Source organism: Zychaea mexicana (genome assembly GCF_025766255.1).
Source record: "Zychaea mexicana strain RSA 1403 chromosome Unknown BDB00scaffold_83, whole genome shotgun sequence".
In the NCBI taxonomy this organism is placed as follows: Eukaryota; Fungi; Mucoromycota; class Mucoromycetes; order Mucorales; family Lichtheimiaceae; genus Zychaea; species Zychaea mexicana.
This window is the reverse complement of record NW_026516746.1, coordinates 163145-187546: the sequence shown is the minus strand read 5'-3', so window position 1 is coordinate 187546 and position 24402 is coordinate 163145. Positions and strand designations below refer to the sequence as shown.

At 43.3% G+C, this 24402-nt stretch overlaps 7 protein-coding genes across 7 annotated transcripts; 5 read left to right on the top strand and 2 right to left on the bottom strand.

Annotated features, from left to right (window-relative positions):
• Nucleotides 1-164: 164 nt before the first annotated feature.
• BDB00DRAFT_980754 (tubulin beta-1 chain) lies at nucleotides 165-2678 on the top strand. Its single transcript, XM_053129974.1, has 7 exons — nucleotides 165-301; nucleotides 477-521; nucleotides 631-647; nucleotides 762-901; nucleotides 1045-1631; nucleotides 1747-2286; nucleotides 2369-2678. Exons 2-7 carry the CDS (start codon nucleotides 494-496, stop codon nucleotides 2428-2430), a joined length of 1374 nt encoding a protein of 457 aa, XP_052975979.1. The 5' UTR covers nucleotides 165-301; nucleotides 477-493; the 3' UTR covers nucleotides 2431-2678.
• A 2051-nt stretch (nucleotides 2679-4729) lies between these two features.
• BDB00DRAFT_604502 (uncharacterized protein) lies at nucleotides 4730-5997 on the top strand. The gene is made up of 5 exons (XM_053117996.1): nucleotides 4730-4782; nucleotides 4926-4994; nucleotides 5081-5149; nucleotides 5306-5528; nucleotides 5671-5997. Exons 1-5 carry the CDS (start codon nucleotides 4761-4763, stop codon nucleotides 5816-5818), a joined length of 531 nt encoding a protein of 176 aa, XP_052975978.1. The 5' UTR covers nucleotides 4730-4760; the 3' UTR covers nucleotides 5819-5997.
• Nucleotides 5998-11777: 5780 nt separating this feature from the next.
• BDB00DRAFT_884432 (S-adenosylmethionine decarboxylase) lies at nucleotides 11778-13428 on the top strand (the record flags this gene model as incomplete). The annotated part of the gene is made up of 3 exons (XM_053128328.1): nucleotides 11778-12169; nucleotides 12297-12523; nucleotides 12611-13428. The coding sequence occupies 3 exons, from the start codon at nucleotides 11778-11780 to the stop codon at nucleotides 13426-13428; spliced, it is 1437 nt and encodes a 478-aa protein (XP_052975977.1).
• A 965-nt stretch (nucleotides 13429-14393) lies between these two features.
• BDB00DRAFT_770172 (glycosyl-transferase for dystroglycan-domain-containing protein) lies at nucleotides 14394-15571 on the top strand (the record flags this gene model as incomplete). Its single annotated transcript, XM_053119861.1, has 3 exons — nucleotides 14394-14526; nucleotides 14631-15322; nucleotides 15401-15571. The coding sequence occupies 3 exons, from the start codon at nucleotides 14394-14396 to the stop codon at nucleotides 15569-15571; spliced, it is 996 nt and encodes a 331-aa protein (XP_052975976.1).
• Nucleotides 15572-16037: 466 nt separating this feature from the next.
• On the top strand, nucleotides 16038-19098 carry BDB00DRAFT_604378 (acyl transferase/acyl hydrolase/lysophospholipase). Its single transcript, XM_053117995.1, has 10 exons — nucleotides 16038-16289; nucleotides 16371-16491; nucleotides 16581-17104; nucleotides 17201-17335; nucleotides 17415-17533; nucleotides 17614-17705; nucleotides 17782-17812; nucleotides 17893-18070; nucleotides 18143-18329; nucleotides 18430-19098. The coding sequence occupies exons 1-10, from the start codon at nucleotides 16119-16121 to the stop codon at nucleotides 18777-18779; spliced, it is 1908 nt and encodes a 635-aa protein (XP_052975975.1). The 5' UTR covers nucleotides 16038-16118; the 3' UTR covers nucleotides 18780-19098.
• Nucleotides 18854-19701, bottom strand: BDB00DRAFT_842109 (uncharacterized protein). The gene is made up of 3 exons (XM_053124867.1): nucleotides 19405-19701; nucleotides 19108-19306; nucleotides 18854-19031 (listed from the first exon to the last, which is right to left on the bottom strand). The coding sequence occupies exons 1-3, from the start codon at nucleotides 19554-19556 to the stop codon at nucleotides 18951-18953; spliced, it is 432 nt and encodes a 143-aa protein (XP_052975974.1). The 5' UTR covers nucleotides 19557-19701; the 3' UTR covers nucleotides 18854-18950.
• Nucleotides 19702-22225: 2524 nt separating this feature from the next.
• BDB00DRAFT_931817 (Bud-site selection protein) lies at nucleotides 22226-24400 on the bottom strand (the record flags this gene model as incomplete). Its single annotated transcript, XM_053129053.1, has 7 exons — nucleotides 22226-22926; nucleotides 22996-23630; nucleotides 23726-23834; nucleotides 23906-24009; nucleotides 24088-24207; nucleotides 24278-24334; nucleotides 24392-24400. 7 exons carry the CDS (start codon nucleotides 24398-24400, stop codon nucleotides 22674-22676), a joined length of 1287 nt encoding a protein of 428 aa, XP_052975973.1. The 3' UTR covers nucleotides 22226-22673.
• Nucleotides 24401-24402: the final 2 nt, after the last annotated feature.

Genomic DNA, 24402 nt, shown 5'->3' with positions numbered 1-24402 from the left:
CTCTGTATCTGTGTGTGTGTGGTGCGCGTTGTGTAAAGGTTCATTTAAGCACGCGACAAAAAAAAAAAGAGGCTTCGGCGTGCGAGTGCGACGAGCAAAAAGACGCAGTCGTACATGAAAGCTGCGGTGTGGCCCCATATGCAGGCCTTACTTGAACAATTGTAGTAATCGCGGAGCAGTAACGAATTACCTGATTCGGTTCGTGTACACGAGGTGGAACCCGACACGGTTTGTCAAAGGGCAACACGCCGACGCTCCTTTTCGTTCGCCCCCCTTCTTCATCACTCAACACATTTGTCGAGTAAGTATTTTTCAGGTTTTTGGTACTGTGAATGACGGCGTCATTGTTGTTACTGCTGTTTATCGAAAGACGGTATCCGGTTGGCTACAAAAAGGAGAAAGAGAGACGCTTTCTCCTCCCAACCCTCCCTCCTTTTTTTTTAATTCTTTTTAACCAGTTCCATCTTTTTCTCTAGTTTTGTAAATTTCCATCATGAGAGAAATCATCCACATCCAAGCTGGTAAGATGATGGAGGTGCAATCATCCCCTCTTTTTAAGCTTTTCTGAATGCACAGTTCACTGACAAGGTCGTCTATTTCTTTTTTTTTTTCTCTCCGGTTATTCTTTAGGCCAGTGCGGTAACCAAGTATGCATCGAACAAAGAAAGAATACCAAATGTTATCTAGATAGCTGACCTTTCCTTCTACTATTGTTGCTATTACTGCAAACTGGTTGCACGCGTTTTCTTTTGTTTCGCTAGATTGGTCAAAAGTTCTGGGAAACCATCTCCAAGGAACACGGTATCGACACCACTGGTGCTTATGCTGGTGACAACGATCTCCAGCTTGAGCGCATCAACGTCTATTACAACGAAGGCTCGTCGGGCAAATACGTGCCCAGGTATGTATGAAAACAAGAAAGGGAGAGAAGAAGGCGAAGAAGAGAAATAAAGGGAGTTTCAAATAGGGAGAGGGGATCAGTATGTTTGTTGTAAGTTAAAATACCAACAAAAAACATCCCCCACTTCGTTGGACAAACCGTAGAGCCGTGTTGGTCGATCTTGAACCTGCCACCATGGATGCCATCCGTGGTAGCGGCTACGGCAAGCTCTACCGCCCCGACAACTTTGTCTCTGCCCAGTCTGGCGCTGGTAACTCGTGGGCCAAGGGCTACTACACTGAGGGTGCCGAATTAGTCGAGTCCGTCTTGGACATTGTCCGTAAGGAGGCTGAGCACACCGACTGCTTGCAGGGCTTCCAGTTGGCCCACTCGCTTGGTGGTGGTACCGGTTCCGGTATGGGTTCGCTCTTGTTGTCCAAGATCCGTGAAGAGTACCCCGACCGTATGTTGTGCACCTACTCGGTCGTCCCTTCGCCCAAGGTCTCTGACACTGTCGTTGAGCCCTACAACGCTGTCCTTTCCGTCCACCAATTGGTCGAAAACTGCGATGCTACCTTCTGTATCGATAACGAAGCTCTTTACGATATTTGCTTCCGCACCTTGAAGCTCTCCAACCCCGGTTACGGTGAGCTCAACCAGCTAGTCTCGGCTGTCATGTCGGGTGTCTCCACCTCGTTGCGTTTCCCTGGTCAGTTGAACTCTGATCTTCGTAAGCTTTTCGTCAACATGGGTAAGTTTATTTTTTTTCTCTCTTTCCGAAGATATCTCGCTCTCAGTGAGTGAATGAGTGAGTGATTGAGTAATCAGGTGAGTGGTGTGAAGCTAATCAAAAACAATGTATTTAGTTCCCTTCCCTCGTCTTCACTTCTTCATGGTCGGTTTTGCTCCTTTGACTGCCTTCAACTCACAACAATACCGCAACCTCAGCGTCCCTGAATTGACCGCACAAATGTTCGATGCCCGTAACATGATGGCCGCCTCTGACCCTCGCCACGGTCGCTACTTGACCGTCGCCACCATCTTCCGTGGCCGCTTGTCGACCAAGGAAGTCGAGAACCAGATGTTGGCTGTCCAGCAAAAGAACTCGTCCTACTTTGTCGAGTGGATCCCTAACTCGGTCAAGACCTCGTTGTGTGACATTCCTCCTGTCGGTTTGAAGATGTCGGGTACCTTCATTGGTAACAGCACTGCTATCCAAGAGTTGTTCAAGCGTGTCAACGAGCAGTTCACTGCCATGTTCCGTCGCAAGGCTTTCTTGCATTGGTACACTGGTGAGGGTATGGACGAGATGGAGTTCACTGAGGCCGAGTCCAACATGAACGATCTTGTCTCCGAATACCAGCAATATCAGGAAGCTGGTGTTGAGGATATGGAAGAAGAATTGGGTACGTTTTTGTTTCTATTTTTCCACTAAGCAGAGTGTGTGGATGTTTTTTGAGGAAAATGTTACTAACTACTGATCTATAGAAGATGACTACCTCGAAGAAGATGATGAAGGTGGCGTTTTGGAGGAACAGCAATTGCAGTAAACCACCCAGAATGCATACAGTATTAAGAACATCTCTTTTTTCTCCCATGACTTTCTCCCATCTTTCTTTTATAAAGTTTTAAAAAATAACACATAATCCCCATTCGATTACCCAACCCAAACCTCCCATTTGCTTCCCGGACCTTCGAGCAATTTTATAGCACACCAAATACACGTAAAAACTCACCTTCCCCCGTTAATACTAAGGTCTATGCCCTTGTTTGAATACAGAAAATTTTTTATGGAATCATTGGTTATTCTTTCTAGTTACTAATAGAGGTGTATGGTGTCGAATTGGAAGAGAGACGTGGTGTTAGTTTGAGTTGACATGCATGATGGCTCCCATACATGGCTACTACGTCCAATCATGGAGAGCTAGTGCATATTTATTCATATTTCCATGCATAATGGTGCTTATGCAAGGCCCTGCTGCTACATGTATTGTAAGTTGCAGCTCTTGCTATGCAATACAATACCAATGGGAACATCTTGAACCGACAAAGAGCCTGGTCATGAGCTGAGGACCTTTTACGATACTTTAAAGTATAGTTTGGGCCATTGTGCAGTTGACGATGCACAAGGCAACGACAAGAGCTTCATCTAAATCATACATTGCTTAATCAGCGGGGTATCGTTTTTGTTACCGTGATACCATCCGTTGCTGCTGCTGCTGCTAACACTATAGGCGTAGTTGTAGTATTATATGTAATAAACTGGTCCCTCCGCTTCGCTTCCGGACGATGTGAGCCCCTCCGCTTCGCTTCCGGACGATGTGAGCCCCTCCGCTTCGCTGCGTGTCAGCATCTGTCCTCCAGGGACCAGTTTACTGGGGCTCTGCCCCAGACCCCGGGTGGGGGCAATGCCCCCTACCACCCCCCTTTTACCTTCAAACAATGCTGAAAATTTGTTCTGCTTGACAGGAGTGAGAACGGTGTTTTTTATAATTTTGGTCTTGAAGTCATTGTCGTCACTGCACTAAAAATGCCTAAAGGCAATACCTCTTTCAGATTAAGATTATGTAGCTGATTACTGTGTCAGTTACTCGAGTTAATGCACTCCGAACTCTCAGACGATTCATGTCCAATACCCGGGCAATCCTCGCAACTGAACAGATCGTGTTCAGTTTCTTCGTAAAATTTACAGGTCAGAATCTTAGAGGTGGAATTCTCTTGCTTTTGAAACGGGTATTGGACAATTGTTGAGGTGGAAATTCTGGGACATCATGAAAGGTGCGATTGTTGCACCCTAAACCTAGGCCGTTGTGTTCGCTCTATCATACTTACTAAAAATGTGATTGTTACACCCTAAACAAAGCTCGCTTTGCTCGCCCTACTTACTTACCAAAGCAAAGACCCGAAGTTCTATTATTTGTTACGACCTAGAGATGCTTTTGCTAATATGACATTGATAATTATATTTGTAGGACGTTCCCTCCCGCTGACCCTCCTGTTAGGGCGCTGCCCCGCTCTAAACCCGAAGCCCTAAAAGGTGGGGCAGCGACAGCAGGAGAAGTTGGTGGAGGCGAACTGTTGATCATAGGCACAGGTGATCGTGGCAAGGTAGTAGCTATAGCGAGTATTGGAGGAGGTTTGTTTGTAATCTTTTCAGCAAAATTGCATTATCACCAAAAATTTAGTAAGTACACAGTACCGCAGTTGATAGGGTTAAGTGGGCATTCTCTATGATAACGCCTACTGCCTACGATGGGTGCTCGAACCACAGATACAAAACGTAGGCGCAAAAGTTCTTACAAAAACGAACTATCTGTAGCTTTGTAAGCAAACAGCTGCAGCAGTAATATTTAAATACACATGGTTAAAATATGTGTTGCCTATTCTACTGAAACACTGCGAGAATGCACTGGACATGGCTCCATGCGATCCGAGCCACAGTGACAGACATGATCGGTCGACTGCTTTGTCGAGAAATGTGCAGAAAAAAAATAGTTAGTAAAATTGTAGCTCATTTAGAGCAGTCTGTCAGAATCCCGGCTAACGGTGGAAAATGCTCAACGATTTTTACAAAAAAACCTCAAATGTCGTTGATGGCAGATGAAATCAAGTAGCACACCTCTTCGGAGCTCATATTGAGAAATGCAATGTGGTAATAGTCTAGGAAGACGGCACAAAGTTGAAGTTTACCCAAGTCTCCCAAGAACGTGCAACGTTAAAAAAGCATGGTCGTAACAAAGTGAAATTTCCAAATCTGGATTTTACGCTGGGATTGAAATCGTAAGGACCCTTCCCTATTTAATAGAAGAGATGTAGCAGGACGGATTTTCCACTCTAGCACAGAGTTCTCAGGAAATAAAGCTAAATCACGAAATCGGTGATGATGCACATTTTGAATTCAGGCACGTATATACCTGATTTTTCGCTGCCACACCACACGCACGCTTTCCTATGTAACTTTTTATAGTAATAAATGCCAGCAGGTTAGTCTTTTTTCTTCTTTCGTTCCGGCGTATAGCACGCTCCATTACAGTGAGTTCATTAGCACCCGATCCATACGGTACCGACATTGTTGTCAAAATTGTGCAGGCTGTTGTTTCTGTCGAACTGGATGGTAAAATGGATAAACGACACATGTACACAATACTTTTTTTCTTTCAACCCAACTTGTATTATTGTTGCTGTTGTTATATGGCGCAGAAACTGTTCGCGTGTATGAACATTTAGTGGGAGACCCTATCGGGTGCATCATTATGAAATCGCAGCAAGGTAACGTTATCATTGGTTATACGCAGTCTGCATACAGTATAGCAATATGTATTACCAGTGTGGTTTCCAAAGACGTGTCATATTTGTCTTGATGATGGTTACTGATGTGTCGAGCTTACATGTATACAGTATATGATAAAATATATAATTTATCAGATGGTAGCGATGATAGCTCAATCAAGAAGCAAAACAACAGGAAGAATCCAGACAGCAATGATAATACCAATGCAGTAATGGAATCACATATTCACCAGGTGCAAGTTCATTTGGAAGAAGAGGAAATAGGAAAAGGCGAGCAAAATGGCTCCTTTCGTAGATGGCTTGTTGAATTGAAGGCGTCCATTTGCGCCCCTCAAACTTCAGCAATCCCATTAAACAGGTATCTATACATAAATCAAAGTATGCAAGCGAGATCTACTCATTATTATTGACCTTAGCACTGCCGATTCTTTGTTTCCCTCATATGTTTTCGTACCACACCGACAGAAGTACCACTCACTAACATCAAGCTACATTTATAGTACAGACGTCATCATCGATCTACTCTACAAAGGATACAAATTCGAGCAGACCAAAGAGTTTACAATGCGATCAACATGCTTAAGAACTATTATGATAGCACGGTCATTGCGCAAGCTTTATCGCCTTCTTGTCGCCTCTTGGAAGTGACGTTTGGTCCAAAAACAGGCGCATTTTTCAAAATGACAAAAAGATCCTGTTGTGATAAGCTACTTGCAGGAAAAAAGAGAGAGAGACGAGCAGCTGAAAACAGACTTTCCAATTTTAAGATCTAGCAGTTATACTAGCCTGTTGGCGTATGCTCTGGTGTTGCCTCTTATAAAATAACCCCTTTTCACAAGAAGGTCGCATCATATCTGCGGCAACAAGCAATGTAGGCGAACACAGAAAGTGAAAAGGAGTGTCAAAGTGTGATAAAGCGCGTTGTGATCATGTTACTGTCGTCTGTCATTGTTCTCCGCTTTGTTTAGCACAGAGCTGTGGGTGGGCAAAAAAATAAGGAACTTGTCAAGCACATGAAAAAAAGGCAAAGCAAAAAATATAAAGCGGTAAAACGTTTATGAGAAGAGTGCGAAAAGAAAAAGATTGTTTTATTTTGTTTATCATTTTCTTATTTGTGTGTAATAATGTGTGTAATAAATAATAGTAATAATAATCTGTTCGTTCCTCACCCTCCACTGACCCGCACTGGTACATTGCAGTCATCTCTTCATGGCGGACCACTGAGCCCATCCAATCATCAGAAAACTCTGAACAATCGCCAGCACTGGCACGGAACTGATCATAGCACAGACAGTGACCCCTGCGCATACAGCCCAACGCCTTTCCAAAACGAACTAAAGTGAAGAAAAAGAAAAAGAAAGGAAAAGCGAAACTGCTCGCTTTATATAGACGTTTTTTGACTGTCACGCTCGGGACTTCAAAAAGTTCCACCAAGTTCCATGGATTTTCATTGGCTTTTGCTTAATAGTATGGCTTTCAGCATATGATATGGCTCAAAGGGACTATCACGAAAGGAAAGGAAAGGGGGTGTGCTTGGTGGTCAAGTAAACAAATGTGCTGCGGCGGTAGTGGTACGTGTCTCTCACCATGCGGAGCTGCACCCTCCGATGGTATCGGCGCTTGTTTGTGAGTGGGGCCGTGCACGGCACCGTGTCAAGCGAAAACAAAGACACGAATGCGAATGAGCAAGTACATTCACGGAAGAAATGCTTTTCTGTGAGCAGTAAATGACGGAAATAGGAGTGACTGACAAAGTAGACAATTTATCATCAGTGAATGTTGAGAACACACTCCACCCAGCAGCCAGTTTACATTCCTTCACCCAACAAGACAAACAACGTGTGTATATAGCGTAGTTCACAGTACTTTTAATATTGTCTTTTGACTGTGTGTGTGGCACGTAATGTTATGTGTGTGCGGAAAAAGATGCCCCCATCGCTGCACTTTATAATAAAGACCCGTTATCTTCTATGTTTAACCGTGCTCGTCAACTGTTGCTTTACCATTGTCGCTATCCGCCAACAGTTCTCTCCTCCATCCTCCATCCCTGTTTATGCTACTGCTAAAGTTCTATCCTCCATCCCAAGTATGTGCTGCTGCAGATAAGTTGGCCCGCTCATTAAAAGTATCCGCTGCCGCTAGTGAAATCGACTCATTCCTTCATTGTTTTTCATTGCTGCCGATAAAGTAAATCGGTTCGTTTGTTTTTGTGCGGTTCTACGTTCTTTTAAAGCAGCGTTCAAGATCCATGGGGACGATCAGAAGAATAACACTACAAACGATGACTTCCTACAACTTCTGACACTTTTGCGCGTAATTTGTTGCTCCATTGATCACCTTGTTCACTTGCCATCCCTTTGTGCATTTCGAGTGCAAAGTCAATTGGCCAAATCGTTGCGTCACAATGCGCATAGTTTCCGTTTCAGGGGAAAGCTGTTGGAACGTTCAAGATTTGACACACGCGTAACTTTGTCACTATTTAAAAAAGAAAGATCTGTGTTGCGCTCCTCACTCCTAGACTTTTGCATCCTGCTGATTTACGTCCGTTATGCTTGTCGTTATTGTGAGTTAGTGCATACGCGTTCATAGCCTTCGTTTTGTTATGTAATAAAAAGAGAGATGAAGCGAATTCTCCCCTATTGTTGCCTACTATTTCCACAGCAAAATACACATTGTGTCTCTGATCGTCTCTTTGCAGACTATTTGTCGTTGCCGAATTAAGATGTTATAATAAAGCCCGAGAGAAAAATCCTGCTCTTTTGCAGTTGCTTTTTATATACGTTAAGAGCACCGTTTACTGTGTATTACGTCCCATTCGGCCCTTCTGGTATAAATTACGATCCGCTTAATTTTACTATGTGTCTTGCCTAGAGATGCCACAGAAAAGTGTGCTGGGGACGAGCAACTTCTTCATTACAAGACTTCTCCAACAGTAATTTCATTCACAACCGGTGCATTGACTGGTGGCAAGGTGGCATATCAACTAAAGTTGGCAGGGATAGTAATATGTGTTTGCTCTTGGACTCCATGCGTCTTATGTAGGGCTTGTCGTAAAATGGACGCTCCAAGGCTACCATATTCTGGTAATTCTAAATCACCCTATCTTGAGCCACTGATTCGGTCAGTATATGGAAATGTTAACCAAGCTCATGTCACCTTTACCAATAGGTCAAGAAGGACTTAGTCTCTGGATCACTTTCAAAGGCATTGCATACACCGTGGGCGACGACTGATAATGAGCGGCGAAATGGCTATCTGTCCCTCCAATAGGGATCGTCGCTTAACAGAAATACTCATAATTCCTAGATTTCAATGGAAGTTTTCCCAACAGTGGATCATGATGTTTGGGGAATCGTTTGGTCATATAAATGTGTGGACAGTAGCATATCATCAAATAAAAACTTGAAGGAACAAGATGGGCGGTGGATTTGAGGAAATCACAACGTTATTTGCCCGACGTTGGTCAACATCCAAACTTGGGTTGAATCGTTTTTTTAAATGCGTGCTTCCCGTTTTTGCACCATCATCTCATCGATTAAAAAGGCCTCACAATTTCTTTTTGGTAAAAGGTCTAAATCTCGCCCTGTACGTGGCTGGACACGCTGATGATTACGCCTTGCGGTATCAATCGACGCTCAAGCGAGGCGTGCTCTTTAAATCCCATTATGTTATCGAACAATTGATGAAACACCTTGTAGCCGAACAAATTGCATAGTAGACAGTCTGCAAGAGAGACATTACCGAAACTACAATAACGTTTATGTGCAATACAGTAAAGTGTATAACAATCCAATAGAATCTGTACAAACGACCCAATCTGGACGCATAACCAAAGCAAGGAGACCCCCGATATGTGTACATACAAGCAATGATGTATGGCGAGGAGGTGGACTACGATGCCCTTGTGAAAACAAAGCCTGGGCGAAAAGGAAGCGAAAGTGGAACACTAAGAAACATGAACAAAGAGATAGCAAGGGTGAGTGTTTTTCGGCAACAGCGCAAAGAATGTGTCATTTCCATTGCTTAATATAAAAGACGCATTAATTTGGGCTGCAAGAGTCTTTCTATCAAGTGATATAAAATAATCTAGAGATAAATAGTCTAATGTAAACGAACAGTAACGCAGCTGGACATAGTTGTACATGCTGCATAAATAGCGTTCTGTTACGTACTAGATACTACTTTTTTTCTTCCCCGCGCATGGGTATCTTTTAAAAGAGATTTGGCAGGAGTAGCGCGGGCTAAACATAGGTGATTGATGGACATCTTCGGGACTTGCAGCAGCACATGGAGACACAAGCATTGTATCTATACCAGACAACAATAGTATTACCGTGCTTGCACAGAACGATCTGTTACTGACTAGATTTGTGCGTAGCAATTACTATGAGGTAACTTCTTCTCTCTTTGCATTCACACCTCCACCTCTCTGCTATTATTCTGTGTATACTACTAGTTCTCAAATAAACCCACATCATCTAATACGGATAAAAAGGTCTTTAGCTCCATTTTCGAAAACACACCAAGTTTACTGCTACATACACACAAAAAGTAAGAACTTGGGTGCCAAAATGATGTATGTAAATCACTCTTGCCGATACACTTAATATAAAGAGATGTCACCAACGAAGAGTATATGGCATTGTGGATATTATGGATCTATGCTAAGTACAACAGTACATTAATAGGAACTTTGAAGAATACGATTCACAGTTACAATATGTGGCATGATATGCATGCAGTATGAGCTGCTGCTGCAGGAGCTGTTGGTGGCGGCACCGTGCGCATGTGCGCTACCACCACTCACTTTACAAATTATGAAATTAACTCCAAAGTGCTTTAAAACAAAAGGCGGAATGGCTAACTATTATGGCAAAGGAAAAGAAGGCTGGTTTATAATATAAAAATCTCTTCTCTCCTAGGACGGTTAATGTCCTTTTTGAGCGCTCTTTCAAAGACGCAAGAAGAGAGGCGGTCCAGCAACCTTTTCCTACTTGATCTACGAAACAGCAACAGCATGATGCTATGATATTCGTGGTACACGGGGTCGTCGGCGTTTTATCCTGTGTACGGATGTGAGCTATTCTAAGAACACGGTGCATATTATTACCTGTATCATACAGGCCCGTGCTTGCATGTATGATATTTTGCAACAAGTCCCGTTGACATCATAACTTTCAGAGGTGCTGGATGACACCAGAAGATGAGCCAAGCAAGGGGGTGGTAGGGTTGAGGGGTTAAAAGTGAAAGAGAGTGTGTATCATACGCAAAGCTTTTTTCTTCCAAATGGTCATTCTTGGCACTGTTGCCAAAGATGGGCTGCTACATATGTACAGCTGCACTATACAAGGATTTATGACATCAATCATGGTGGTAGCATCCATTCTCGCTTCAGAATCCGGTCAGCCGCAGTAGAACAGTGTACTAACAGTGCATCATTATACCAGAGGTGTTGCCGCAGCTCTTCTAACAGCATTGATCTAAAAACAGCATCTCTTCCCCCTCCCCCCCCCAACCTCACGTGTCGTACCTTCGTAGTACTAGTAGTGCTGCATTTGACTGATTATCAAGAGCTCCAAAAAAAGTAAATCAATCAATCAACCAGCTTTCACAAACATGTACGACTCAAATGACAAATGGGCCACAGAAATAATCTGTCGTCACAGTTGTTGGTCTAAAGTTGGGGTAAAGGGTGGGTGGGTGGGTGGGGGTTATGTCTCATATGCATGTCAGGCGTTCAGACCAAAAAAAAGGGTCCTCTTCATTCCAACAGAGTTTCGCAATGGAGAACGACGACCATGTCCCAGCAAGAGCTTTCAAGAAAGCTGTCGGTGACCAACACTGGCAGTAGCGACAAGCACGACAACGCCATACAGAACGACTTGCGATGACGTTGACCAAAAAAAAAAATAGGGTTTGACCACAAACGTTAAAAAGAGAGCGAGAGAGAGAGAGAGAGCGTTATGCGGGGACTGAGAAGTCTCGACGCTCTGGTAACAGAAGGGAGAGATCGGCAAATGAAAAACTTTTCATGTTTTAACCGTTTGTAGACTGCGCTCTTTTCTTCTTCTTCCTTCTTTTTAACTGTCTTTTTTTTTCTTTCTTCCCTTTTCGCCTAAAGAAAAAAGAAAACAACCACACTTCTTGCCACAGACACTTTCTCAACGCCTGTTGGTCTTTTTCTAACCATTCAACTCTTGTCATAACCTCCTTGGTCTGCCCACCATCCCGTCTCACGGAAACCTCAAGCAAGCCTTTGTACGTCGCCGAACAGTAGTACCCGTACAAGGTTACAGACCCTTCCAACCACCTTGAACAGCAGCAACATCCACCTATTCTATTCTTTCCATCGTGCTATGCATTCTGGCGTTCCTCCTGCACCTCCGCCTGCTCTCTACTGAATCCTAGCCAAGAAAATTTTGTATAAGCTTTCTCCCCCCCCCTCTTCTCTGTCTCTCTTTCTCTTTCTTAGAATCAATTACTCTTTTATCTTTATACAAACCAACGCGTCGTCATCATCATCATCATCAACATCATCCACAACAACAACAACAACAACAAAAGTAATTAATCAAGCAACACACACACACACTTTCTCTTAATCATAATGGTCGATCTTGCTACTCCGTGCCAAGGCGACAACTACTCGGCGCAGCAAGGATGCTTCGAAGGACCCGAAAAGTTACTCGAAGTATGGTTCTCTCCCTCCGCCCAGCGGCTCGCAGATCATCAGGATCTGGACTACTTCAACTCTTCTGAGGAAGACGATGGATCAAGCAACAACGACGACGAAGACAAGTCAGAAGCCATTGCGCGCTTTAGTCCTCCCCGGCCACATCGCCGTGGCGAGTATCCAGTACACCATCATCACAACGCTAATAATATCAATACCGGATTACGCGTGGTTCCACGGTCTGTGTGGGACGACGTGTTGGCACTTGTCAAGTGCACGGTCCTGAACGTAATTACAAATGACCATGTGGACGCCTATCTATTGAGGTATGTACCAAAAGAAAAATTCGTTTTATGACGTAATGTCGCGCACACAACACAGCCAATGAATCAATTCATTCAAGGGGTACAAGCATGCTGATTAATATGAACAATACACCCCACCGTTCCATAGTGAGTCGTCCATGTTTGTATATCCTCACAAGCTCATCCTCAAGACATGTGGTACGACCACGCTTTTATTGGCCCTTCCCCGTATTTTGGAGGTTGCCCATCAATACTGTGGCTTTGAAAAGGTGTGGCGTGTTTTCTATTCCCGCAAGGCATTCATGTTCCCAGAGAGACAGGTCGGACCTCATCGTTCCTGGGACAGCGAGGTTGAGTTTCTCAACAAATATTTTGGTATGCATAAATGTTTTGTTGTTGTTGTTGTCTGCGGCTAAAACTAACCGTGTGTGCGTGTGTGTTTTCTTTGTTTACTGTGTGTAGACAACGGCTCGGCGTATACCATCGGCAAAGTGGCAACGGATCAATGGCATCTCTATATTACCAAGCCGGCCGATGATGTGCTTCACCATAACGGCGTTGCTCCGCTTGCTGTTGAATCCTCCTCCCCCAAACGCCATGCAGCACCAGCAGCAGCAGCAGCAGTAGGTGAGATGAATGAAAGAAGGGTGGATCGAGAAATCATCAGTAGCGGTCAGTCGACCCCGGTGACTGTCGAGAACCCTTCGCCATTCGGCACTGGTCACACGCACGCTGACCAGACGGTGGAAATCCTGATGCGACGGCTGAACCCTGAAAAGATGCAAAAGGGATTCTACCACGATCCCAGTCTAACCGAGTTGGGCACGGTGGGCGGCCAGTTCGTGGACCAGTTGACAGGCATTGGAGCGTTGTATCCAGAGGCCCAGATCGACTCGTTCTTGTTTGAGCCCTGCGGATACTCGTCCAACGGTCTCCAGGACGACCGCTACTTTACGATCCATGTCACCCCCGAGCCTGACTGCTCGTACGCCTCGTTCGAGACCAATATACCCGTGGAGGAGTCTCATGCGACCGCAGGCGATGGCCAGAGCCCCATCGAAACGCTCGTCAGCCAAGTGACAAACATCTTTGATCCTGAATCGTTTACGGTGACATTCTTCACCTCGCACCACCACAAGGATAACCATAGCCACAGTCACATGGTGCGCTCGATGGGGTCGATGCCAGGCGGCTACAAGCGCTCGCACCGCATCCTGTACGAGTTCGACGGCTATGATCTGGTGTACGGCCATTACACCAAGGAACAGCAGCAACATTGAACAAGTCTGATAGTGGCAGTAGTAGTAGTAGTAGTAGTAGTGACAATAAAGAAGTCCGTCAACAATTGCACCATGTCTATCACATAATCGCCGTCTTTTGAATGGCCCCGCAACAACTGGGTGAAACATGCCGATCCCTTTGCGTTTCTCGAGTGCGTGTGCCCATATTTTTAATAATTGGCATAGATTACCCTTATTTCCACGGTTTCTTTTAACTCTGCGGGGGTTTTTTTTCCAGCTTCATCCATATTGGATGGGCAACGAGTGGCCTTGTACAACGTGTAAAATGACTTATTTATTTTTAGTGTCCGTAGGCTTTTTTTTTTTTTTTTTTTTTGCTCCTTCCAAACCCGAAGCGTGCTGGCAGTCGTGGGCAGTGAGTTAGCAGCAAACAGCAAATAGCAGCAAGCAGAAGCATTTGGTACAAGAGAGAAACCGTTTCTTTTTTTAACTTGTCTTTCTTCTTACATACTTATCCACATCACACACCCTCCCTTCTGTCGCCCTACTGCCTATCGCGGGCTTTTCACACTCCTTTTATCTTCAGCTGGTCTATTTCTATTTTTCTCTCTCTCCTCTCCTCTCCTCTCCTCTCTTCTTCTTCTTCTTTCCACCCCGCACTCCCACTCAAAAAGAAAATCTTTCTTTGTTACCTCATGAGGCTGGAGCTTACTCAAGCAGCGACAAAGATATTCAAATTCTTTCTGATAAGTTACGCGATCGTCTCGGTCATCTACACCGCCGCGTATCTGTATTCGTCCTACAGCGGCAATCACCATGGCATCATTCCGAGAGCACGCGAGCAGCAGGCCCCCATTCAAGGTTCCCTTCAGCAACAGCAGCAACAACAACAACAGCAACAACAGCAACAACTGAATGAACATACCGTTGTCTGGTCAAACGCTCAAGGCTCCATCCAAGCCATGCCCGAGAATTTTGTAATGACAAAGATATTCTCGGATGCCATGAACCCCATGAATCTGACACCGTACTTTTTCCGGGCCAAAGCCCAGCTCGACAAGGAGGACATTACCATGGCAACGCTTGTTACACGCAACCGCTTCCAAGTGCTTTCTCGACTTGCGACCAACCACAAAGGTAAGAAAATTAGTGTATTGGGGTGGTGGGGGGGTACAAAGTGAGACTCATTAATTAAATTATTTCGAAACATTGCAAACTATCGTCATTGGCTCTTTATTTAGGACCGATTTCTGCTGCTGTGCATATCAACGATGACGAGACCAAGGACGAGGTCATGAAGGAGCTTCGAGACTTGTACGCGGGAAACGCAGACATGCAGCAATACGTCGACCTGCATCTGATCATTGACACGTACGACCGCCAATTCAACCTGTGGCGCAATGTCGCAAAGCTGTTTGCACGCACGGATTATATCATGATGCTCGATGTGGACTTTCATCTGTGTACCGACCTCCGAAAATCAATCCGATCCAACCCCGATATCATGGACCGCCTGCGCGACGGCCGTACTGCCCTCGTTGTCCCTGCATTTGAGTTTGAGAAGCAGGCGGACGGAAACGACTGGCACACATTCCCGACCAATAAGGACGACCTGGTGCAGCTCGTCCAAGACGGCAAGATTGGCATGTTCCACAACAATTGGTTCAAGGGTCACGGATCCACAGACTACCCGCACTGGTACGAAACCGACGAACTTTACCAGGTCACCCACTATGACTTTTCCTACGAGCCCTACATCATCTACAAGAAGGAGGGCTCGCCCTGGTGTGATGAGCGCTTCATTGGCTATGGCGCCAACAAGGCTGCCTGTCTCTATGAAATCTACTTGTCCGGCATTGAGTACTGGGTCTTGCCCAATGACTTTTTGATTCACCAGACCCATCGCTATCCCGAGGATGCACGCAGAAAAGAGGTAATGTGTGTGTAGAAGAGTATGGATGGATTGGGCTTATCTTTGTGGGACTAGCGCATTAACACAGCACCTTTACAGCGCCAGTACAATCGCAAGCTGTACATCAACTACCGTGAGGAGGCGTGTCTACGCTATGCACGCAAGTTTTTCATGTCAGGCGAATGGGAGACGACCAGAGCCGACAACCTCAAACACGAGTGTGCAAAGATTCATGGGTTCCAGAGGAACTTTATGACGACTACCCAGTAGAAGAAAGAAAACCACTCACTCATCATTTACACACACATATCCGCATTGATCCCCAAACCCTCACCAATCTCTCCATTTTCTACATGTGCATTCCCTTTTCCGCTTCCTTTGTTTCGTTCTTGCTGTTCCCTTAACCCTAACTTGTTGTAATACTACTTCTACTACTACTACTACCACTGCTACCAAAGTACGGCTCTTTTCTCATTATTCCTGGTTTGTAAACACACTTACTCTCGCTCTCTCTTCATATAGACTTTATTTCTCTCTCTCTGTCTCCTCCTCCTTCTTCCTCTCTATTCAGACAACTTATATATTCTATCCCTTTCTTTTCTTTTTTTCTTTAATTATACATATATATTTATATAGTATCCTCATTTCGTTTCTTAGTAACAAGCGTGGTTTCATCAAACTTTTTATATAAACTCTATTATGCCGCCTGACAAACAAAATTGCACGTGAAAAAATGTAAAAGAAAGAGTCTCTTTTCAGGAGACTTGTATGGAACCCACACTACTCTTTTGTTGTGTTTCCCCTTACGACAACAGCAATGCCCCCAACAGTGACAGCTACAACAACAACAACAACGATAGCGGGAACAGTAACTGTCCCTGACGACAAAGAAAACAACAATTGGCCAGCTTTGCCTGAAAACATGACAGCTCCTGTCATTGGCAATGTAAAGTCCATTGCATGGGATGTCGCTTCTTTTTGGTCCAACGTAAAGTTTCTCCCTTTCTTTACTTTTAATTGAAAAAAAAATTATTGCCATGTTGCTTAACTAATTGGAATGTTTTTTTAGAAACTTTATGACCAGCTCGTTGATCCCGCGAACCCTAAAGCATACTATAACCACCTTCTTAAAGTTGCAACGAATTATGAGCAATGGGCCGAGGCTGCAGCCTTGTTAGACGATCTCGAAGGTAATAGAAGGATGTAGTAGCATGGGTGAACTAAATAACGATCGACTCTATAAGCATATTAATACTATTATCATTAAAAAACAAAAAAGGCCTTGATGCTTGGAAGCGCGATCCAATGGATAAAGAATACGACTGGGAACTTATCCAGACTCGACTACAACAACTCCGTCGGGTCCGTGAAACCACGCAAAGCCAATCGGCCATGATCTTTACACTGCGCACGAGCTTGAGCAGAAACTTGGGCGACATGGGCAACTCTAAGCTGTACGCGCACAGCCGGATCGGGACCAAGACATTGATCTCGTCGTATATCGAAGAAGTCGTTCGTCAACTCAACTGGGTTTGCGACGCACCGAGTCCAGAATTGGACTTGCGCGCCAAACATGAATTCTTCATGACCATCCGTCAAAGCTTTGGTCGTACTGCACTACTGCTGAGTGGTGGTGGTACGTTGGGTCTGAATCATTTGGGGGTCATCAAATGCTTGCATAGTGCGCGCTTGTTGCCACGCATCATATCTGGTGCGTCGAGTGGAAGTATCGTGGCAGCCATGTTGTGTACCAAGACAGACGAAGAGATTCCTTACATGTTTAATCCTACTGGGATCAAATTGGTAAAACAACCATAAAAGAATAAAAACAACCGAAAATAGTAATGAGGGGAGGGAGGGAAAAAAAAAGAAAAAAAAACTCAGTTGCATTTCATCTAGGATGTTTTCGAGCGAAACGGACATCCGGATACACCATGGATGAGACTACAGCGACTCATGTCAAAAGGCCAATTGTACGATATAGAGATTCTGCAGGATGCCATGCGCTGTAACCTTGGTGATATGACATTTCAGGTTAGTAGAACCTTGTTATGAAAAAAAGGTTGTTGCTATGAAACGACAGTCCTGTTTGCTAAGCACAACAACGATATAGGAAGCATTCAACCGCACACGATGGATTCTGAACATTACAGTCAGCTCGTCCACTGTGTACGACATGCCCCGCCTCTTAAATTATCTCACAGCCCCCGATGTCATTATTTGGTCAGCCGTGTAAGCATTTATTACACAGTTGAAGAGCGCGGACAAAAAGTTCTTTCCGCTTACAAAAGTACACATCTTATTTTTGGCAGAGCGGTCTCATGCTCGGTTCCTTTCTTTTATGGCTCGTCACAATTGTATGCAAAGGACAAAAATGGAAACATAGTACCATGGAATCCAAGTGGTTAGTGTTATTTTTGACAAACTATAACGTCATTGTATCCAAAAAAAAAAAAAAAAAAAACTCATGTCATCAATAGAGCAACTTTATATCGATGGCTCAGTAGACAAGTGAGTTGGGATGAGACGATGTCTTTTAGCACGTTAATATAGTTCATGCTAATTGTGTGTATGAATATTGATGTTACTAGCGACCTACCGATGAACAAGCTATCCGAGCTATTCAACGTCAACCACTTTATTGTTTGTCAGGTGAACCCTCATGTGATACCCTTTCTTCCTAGAACAAATTCCCCTTCCCGTGCACGGCAAGCTGCTGGTTTCTGTATGCACATGGCCAAATCCGAAATCCAGCATCGTTGTACTCAGGTAGAAAAAGAACAAACTCTATTGCTATTATTTGTTGACACGTGGTACTTACAGAAATAAACAAGTATATAGTTGACAGAGCTAGGCGTGGCACCCTCTTTCTTCAACAAAGTCCAATCCATCATTTCACAGAAATACTCGGGCGATATTACCATCATTCCCGAAGTGAGTTATGGAGACTTTCTTAGAGTTCTTTCCAATCCTACCAATGATGCTGTAATGGATGCTATTATCCGTGGTGAACGCGCAACGTGGCCAAGTAAGAAGAAGAAAAGTTTGATACTTGTTTACTGTGCGCCTTTGGGCTTGCTGGAACTCACATATATTAATCAAATCCGTAAAACACTCATCTTTCATAGAAATTTCCATTATCAAGAACCATTTACAGATCGAACTCACGATTGATGCTATCCTTTATCGTCTTCGATTAAAACGATTAGCTGAATTACCCTTCAATACTGGGAATGCAAGCAATAGCACGCCGTTGATCAGTTCGGTGTCTTCGACAACGTCATCCCGGCCTACATTGGAAAACAGAGCATCGTCGCATCTCGATATACCCAGAGGAAACCGAGAACGTCTATCCGCTCAAAGAGGATTGACCATGACAGCACAGCGTGCAGATAACAACAGCAGCAGCAGCAGCAGCAACAACGACACCAACAATAAGACTGAGAATAATACAAATGATGCATACATAATAGAATGATGATGATGATGATAAAAGCACATTCGGGGCATATATAATAAATGTATTTCTTGTTTGGAAAAAAAATTGGATAACTGTACATGAGGAGGGAAATGAAGATGAAATGATGAGGATGATGGTTATGTTGTTGTTGTTGTTGTTGTTATTGTTGTCAAAACAAGACAGAAATTGTCATCGCATAATAGCATCGTCATCGTCGCTATTATTGTTGCTGTTGTTGGTTTTGAGTTGTTGATTTTCATGTTGAAGTGCCTGGATGCCAGTAGAAGTTAGAGCGGAAGGTTTCTGTAAAAGGAAAATAATGCTAAATGTGGATCTGACTCATTACCTGTATGTAAGCAAGTGCTAACTGAAGTACCCGGCCTTTGTTAGGCCGTTGTCCCGGCTGCTGAGAAGCATTGGGAACGACTTCAGAGATCTGGAGGATCGTGTTGTTGATATTATCCCGTCGTTTCCGCTCAATATGGTTATGGTTTTCCCGGCGCCGTTGAATGCGTTCAATGGCTGTCTTGCTATCCACCTCATTTCTATTATTATTTGTAGTTGACAGGGATTAGCACGCCTGTGAAAACCCGCAACCAGTCATTTCACGAGGAGAAGAAGGAAGGGGGGGTGGGGTGCTTACCTGTTGAGTATATTGACGCCATTCACACGATATGAAGTCTGCCGTTTTTTGGTTTTCTTCTTTGGCGTTTGTGGTGACAAGTCGGTAGTGAAATTGAGAAATAATGCCTGAGGTGGCTGTTGTTTGTTCATTGCGTCTTCGGTGGAAACCATAGTAGTGATAGTAATAGTAATGGTGTTTGGTAAATATCGCGTATATATGATGTCCGTATGATGTGAGAGAGAGAGAGTGTGTGTGTGTGTGTGTGCCGAAAGGGTGGGGTTTGAAGGAGAGAAAAGAAAGAAAAGAAGAAATTACAGGGCAGCACAGCTAACACTACTCATCCACCCGTCTCTCCTTCTCTGCTAGGTAGCTAGCTTGAACGGTTAGCCAATTTTCGGCCAGCAACTTTTCGATCGGCGAGCAAGATGCTCATGCTGATTGGCAAGGACCCGTGGGAAACTTACATTCCCGATGTCGGTGAACCGCTCCTCCTGAAAAAAAAGTAAAAATATTTTTTCAAGTGGCACGTGGATACTCAAATTGTTCGCTTTGCTTCGATATGGTATGGGGCACGTCCCATCTCTCATGACTTCTTTTTTTTTAAGAAGAAAATCATATGCATGTTTGTACGTACTGGAGAGCAGAACTCTATTTCTGTTAGAGAGAAGAAGCCGGTCACGACCGAGTAATAAAAGGTTCTCCTTCCGCCTTCCTTAATTTATGTTGACACGGTGACAAGGAAATTTTTTTTTTTAGTGGTGCGTGATGTAGTATTAAGAGGATATGGAACAGAAGCGCCGCTGCCGCTCAAGTCAAGGCTTAGAGCGAGATCGGCTAATATATTTTACTACAAGTTTTTTGAATATTATACCGAGAAACCAAGATACGTTGTCTCACTTGTTTACTAGGTAAATGTCGATTTACTTACCATGTAGCTTCTTCAAAGCCTTTAGGAAAGATGGGGAAGTAAGCAGATAACGATCTATGATATGGCGGAGCCCAGGCACCTGGTACTTGCTTTTGTGCAATATTAGCGGAGCATGAAAATGGCATTAGATCGTGGTGTGTGTGTGCGCGGATACTGGATCTTCTTACTACAGGTTTTTTCCTTAGAAACGATTAATGATTTTTATCAAATTAGCACTGGCATCGAGAGATTATCGACATGGCGCATGGATAATTATAAGATGACGGCTTGTTATTCTACTTTTCATCGTAGTTTTATTTTTTTGTTGGATAAATATGAGTGATGCCAAGCAATTCATAGGCATTTTGAGACCTAGACAACGCCCGGATATAATAGAAAGCAAACATCTATTCTGATTCAAGTACACTTCATCTTCATTAAGATGTACGCTGTCTATACTCCTCAGCTATCCAAACAAGATAAAACTACAATGGAAGACGTGCTATATGACCAAGAACTTCCATTCGCAAATGGATATGACGATTATAATGGCGAAGCAGAGACGATGATGTATGCAGAGGGAACGATCGAAGCAGAAGATCCTTACCCACATTGTCCACATGGTTTGATGGGGTGAAAATGGTATATGCTCTCTTGTATCAATGGCAAGGGCAGTTAATAACTCGGAAAAGGTAATATACAATTTTGCCTGAAATCAAGCTTGATCATTGCTGATGCGATAAAAAACAGCATGAAATCGATGAAGCTGGGGACAACCAAGAAAATCACTCTCCTGTAGCTTTTAAACATCCAGTAGCAGAAGACAGAACGGAAAAAAAGAGGCTGATTACAATGGTTCGAGTTATACTATAATGCGCTGCTTGGAGAGTGGTGTTGTAGGTCCCAGCATGATAGGAAATACACCGATGTGAATATCATCGAGTTTATTGATACATACCATTCATAACGTAAATTTAAGCGCGGCTGGAGCTGGTCGCCTGTTACGAATGCCTGAATGTACCGCTGAACGATATTACGCCCGTTTCCGGGATGGGGGAACAGTACCTCCCTAGCCAACTTAAAAAGAAGCCTGGAGCAGTGCCAGTCCTAATTACTGATCACACTATTTCTCCAGAATATATATGATTCGGATCCTATGATACCCTTACACTCAATCAAGCGCAGGAAAAGCTCCATGAACATTTATTAAGTGTGTTCATCATGCAAAGCGGATTACAAAAGCATCTTTTGAAGCACTGTGGCCTTACGATGAAGAATCTACGGAAGTTTAAGGAGTACCGGGTGAGGATTGCGCGGATTTTTTCCCGTGTGCTACAACGCCATCATGGCGATTGCGACACTCCAAACACTCCAGACATTCCAAACGCCTACAACGTCATCATGACTCTAAATACTCCTGTTCCTTTAATAGTCCTTTGTTAGTATATTTATAGAGCAACTGTTTATTTTTGTGGAACTATTTGGTTTATTTGAGGAAAAATGGAGTGTCGAGTCACTTTTTTGGAGTGTCCCTAGTGATACCCATAATTCTTTACGTCAAACGAAAAAAAGAAGATAGAAATAAAAATTGATAGAGTACAGTACATGTGTATTACAACAAAAGAACTATTTTGTACTTCTAAATAACTAGAAAAGATGATAATGTATAATTATTCTCAGTTCACATGGAACACAAACAAAACATACGTAGCTTGATTTTCGCATTTTTCAACTACTCATCTATCGAATGTGTCGGCATAACAATCAAGATAGGACCATAAATGCTGTGAGGGTAAGTGACAACTAAACGTAGTAGCCGGAGCATTTGAAAAAGTCAATTTATCTGTATAACCACATGCACCAGCAATGATCATCAAAAAGGGTGAGCCAGAAAATTTTACCAAAACAATCATAGCAAAAGAGAAGAACTGTGATTGTTCCAAAATCGGTATTTTTATTTTTTTCACACTCTATCAATGTTCATGTAACAGTGTAAAAAGAAAAAGCCAATTCTATGTCTTAAAAAAGTAACACTTTAGGCATGTTTGTTGCGTCGATACAACGAGAGAAAGGAACTGGTGCGAAGATGTACGTGAGTCTCTACAGCAGCACGGTGTTAATCCTCGAATATACTGTAACGATGCGATGAGTAGTACAGTAATGTTTGTGCGTATTAGGCTGCCAAAGATTGATGGTCATAAAAGTGATAGTAGCAATGATGAATTCTTATAGTTCCCGTTTTGTGGAAAGTACTAAAAGTACAAATGGCAATGAATGATATGCTTGTCAAGAATATATGCGTAGAAAATGTATATCAAAGAAAGAGAGAAAGAACATGGAAGGTTGTGCATGTAAAAAAAAAAGAACAAAAGCGAAAAGCTTAATCGAAGACAATCTTGTTGTTCGCTGGCTTTCCTTCGCCACTCAATGCCTTTGCCATCATTTCCTGTTGTTTTAGCTTGGCCTGCCAAGATGGATGGAACTCTTCCACATTCTGCTTTGGACTCTGCTGTTTGACGCTGGGTGCTCCATCGCCCGACTTTTTGCCGTTGCCCTTCTTTCCCAAATGCTGCTTTGCCTTTCTTGCCTCCTTTATGTGGTTTGCTTCTTTGCCATACAATTCCTCGAGTTTCCTATACCAGCCGCAATGGGATATTAAGTAAATCATCACTTGGAAACTAGATACACAACAGGATACTTACTTTCGTCGTTCTCTTTGACCCATTCTGTTCTTTTTCTTTTCACCATGATAATACTTGTCGAAATTGGGATCATCCCACTTCAATCCAGACTTGGTTTTCTTCTTCTTTTTCGGCTGACTGGGTTTTTGCTCCTTATTAATATCATCATCCTTTCCGCTTTCATCGTCGCTGCCACCATCGTTGCTTTCATCATCGTTGCTTTCATCATCGTTGCTGTCATCATCGTCGCTATCGTTCGATCCACCCAATGTTTCAATAAACAAAGAGGATTCCAAATTCTTCTCTTCACGATTCTTCTGTTTCTTCTGCTCCTTTCCTCCGCTTTCTTCATTTTTCCGTTTCTTGCCAGTTGCTGGTGCTACTGTTGATTCTGTTGTTGTTGTTGCTGTTGATGGAGCGGCGGTGGGATTCAAAATATGTTGTATATAGCTGATAAGCTTTTTATATTGTTCCTGCGCTGTTTTATGTCGTAATATTCTTGCACCAAGGTCCAATACGGTCTGATTCGTTTCTGGCGTTGCCGGTTCTGCTGCTAAAAAGCTTACTGATTTGACCACCTCGTTTTCGCCGAGTTCTTTATGTTTTAACAACTTGTTTCTTAGTGAACGATCGACTAAAGCATCCAAATCCAGGTTCTGTATTTCACCGAAAACAGAGTCAATTAAAAACTCTTTGGGTTGTATAATATATGGATGTAAGGTTTACACATAAACAGCTGAAGCGTGCGTACCTTTAACAATTCGCGTTCATTTTCGAGTCGTGGGATATCTTCTTTGGTCAGTTTTTTCTGTTTCTTTTCTTTGCCTTCGGCAGCAGGAGAAGACACTTCTGTTGCTTCACTAATAGAGGAGCTACATGTCAACATCAAGAATAAAAAATTTGCACCATGTGCACCAAAAGAAAAACGTACATAGACGCAGCTTTCTCGGCCTCACGAACTCGCTTGATCTGCTTTTGTAGTTCCATGGCCTTGCATTTTTTAAAAGTCGCCTTCAACTCTTTTCGAGCGTGAAACTATAAAAAGCACGTATTAATCGTTTCACTCTTTGCTTAAAAAGTAAACAAGGAATAAGACGGGGATATATATTTTACCAGTTTGGCATCGATCTTTTGCTTTTGTAATTCTAGTAATTCCTGCTTTATTGTTTCTGTACGCTCTGGATTGTATTTAGGATCAAGATTGGTGGTGCTCAACTCAGTTCGTCTTGCTAGCTGTCAAATTTAAAAGTTTTCTGTTAATAAAAAACAAATAACGATGCATAGATCCACTCTTTCTTTTTACCTTGGCAGCCGTTTTCTCGATCTCTAACGTTAAATTCTTCTTTGACGTAGGCTCCACCTATTTAGTAAAAGCAGTTTTGCTCAAATTAAATAACTAGTTGCACGTCAATTACACTATTATCATTA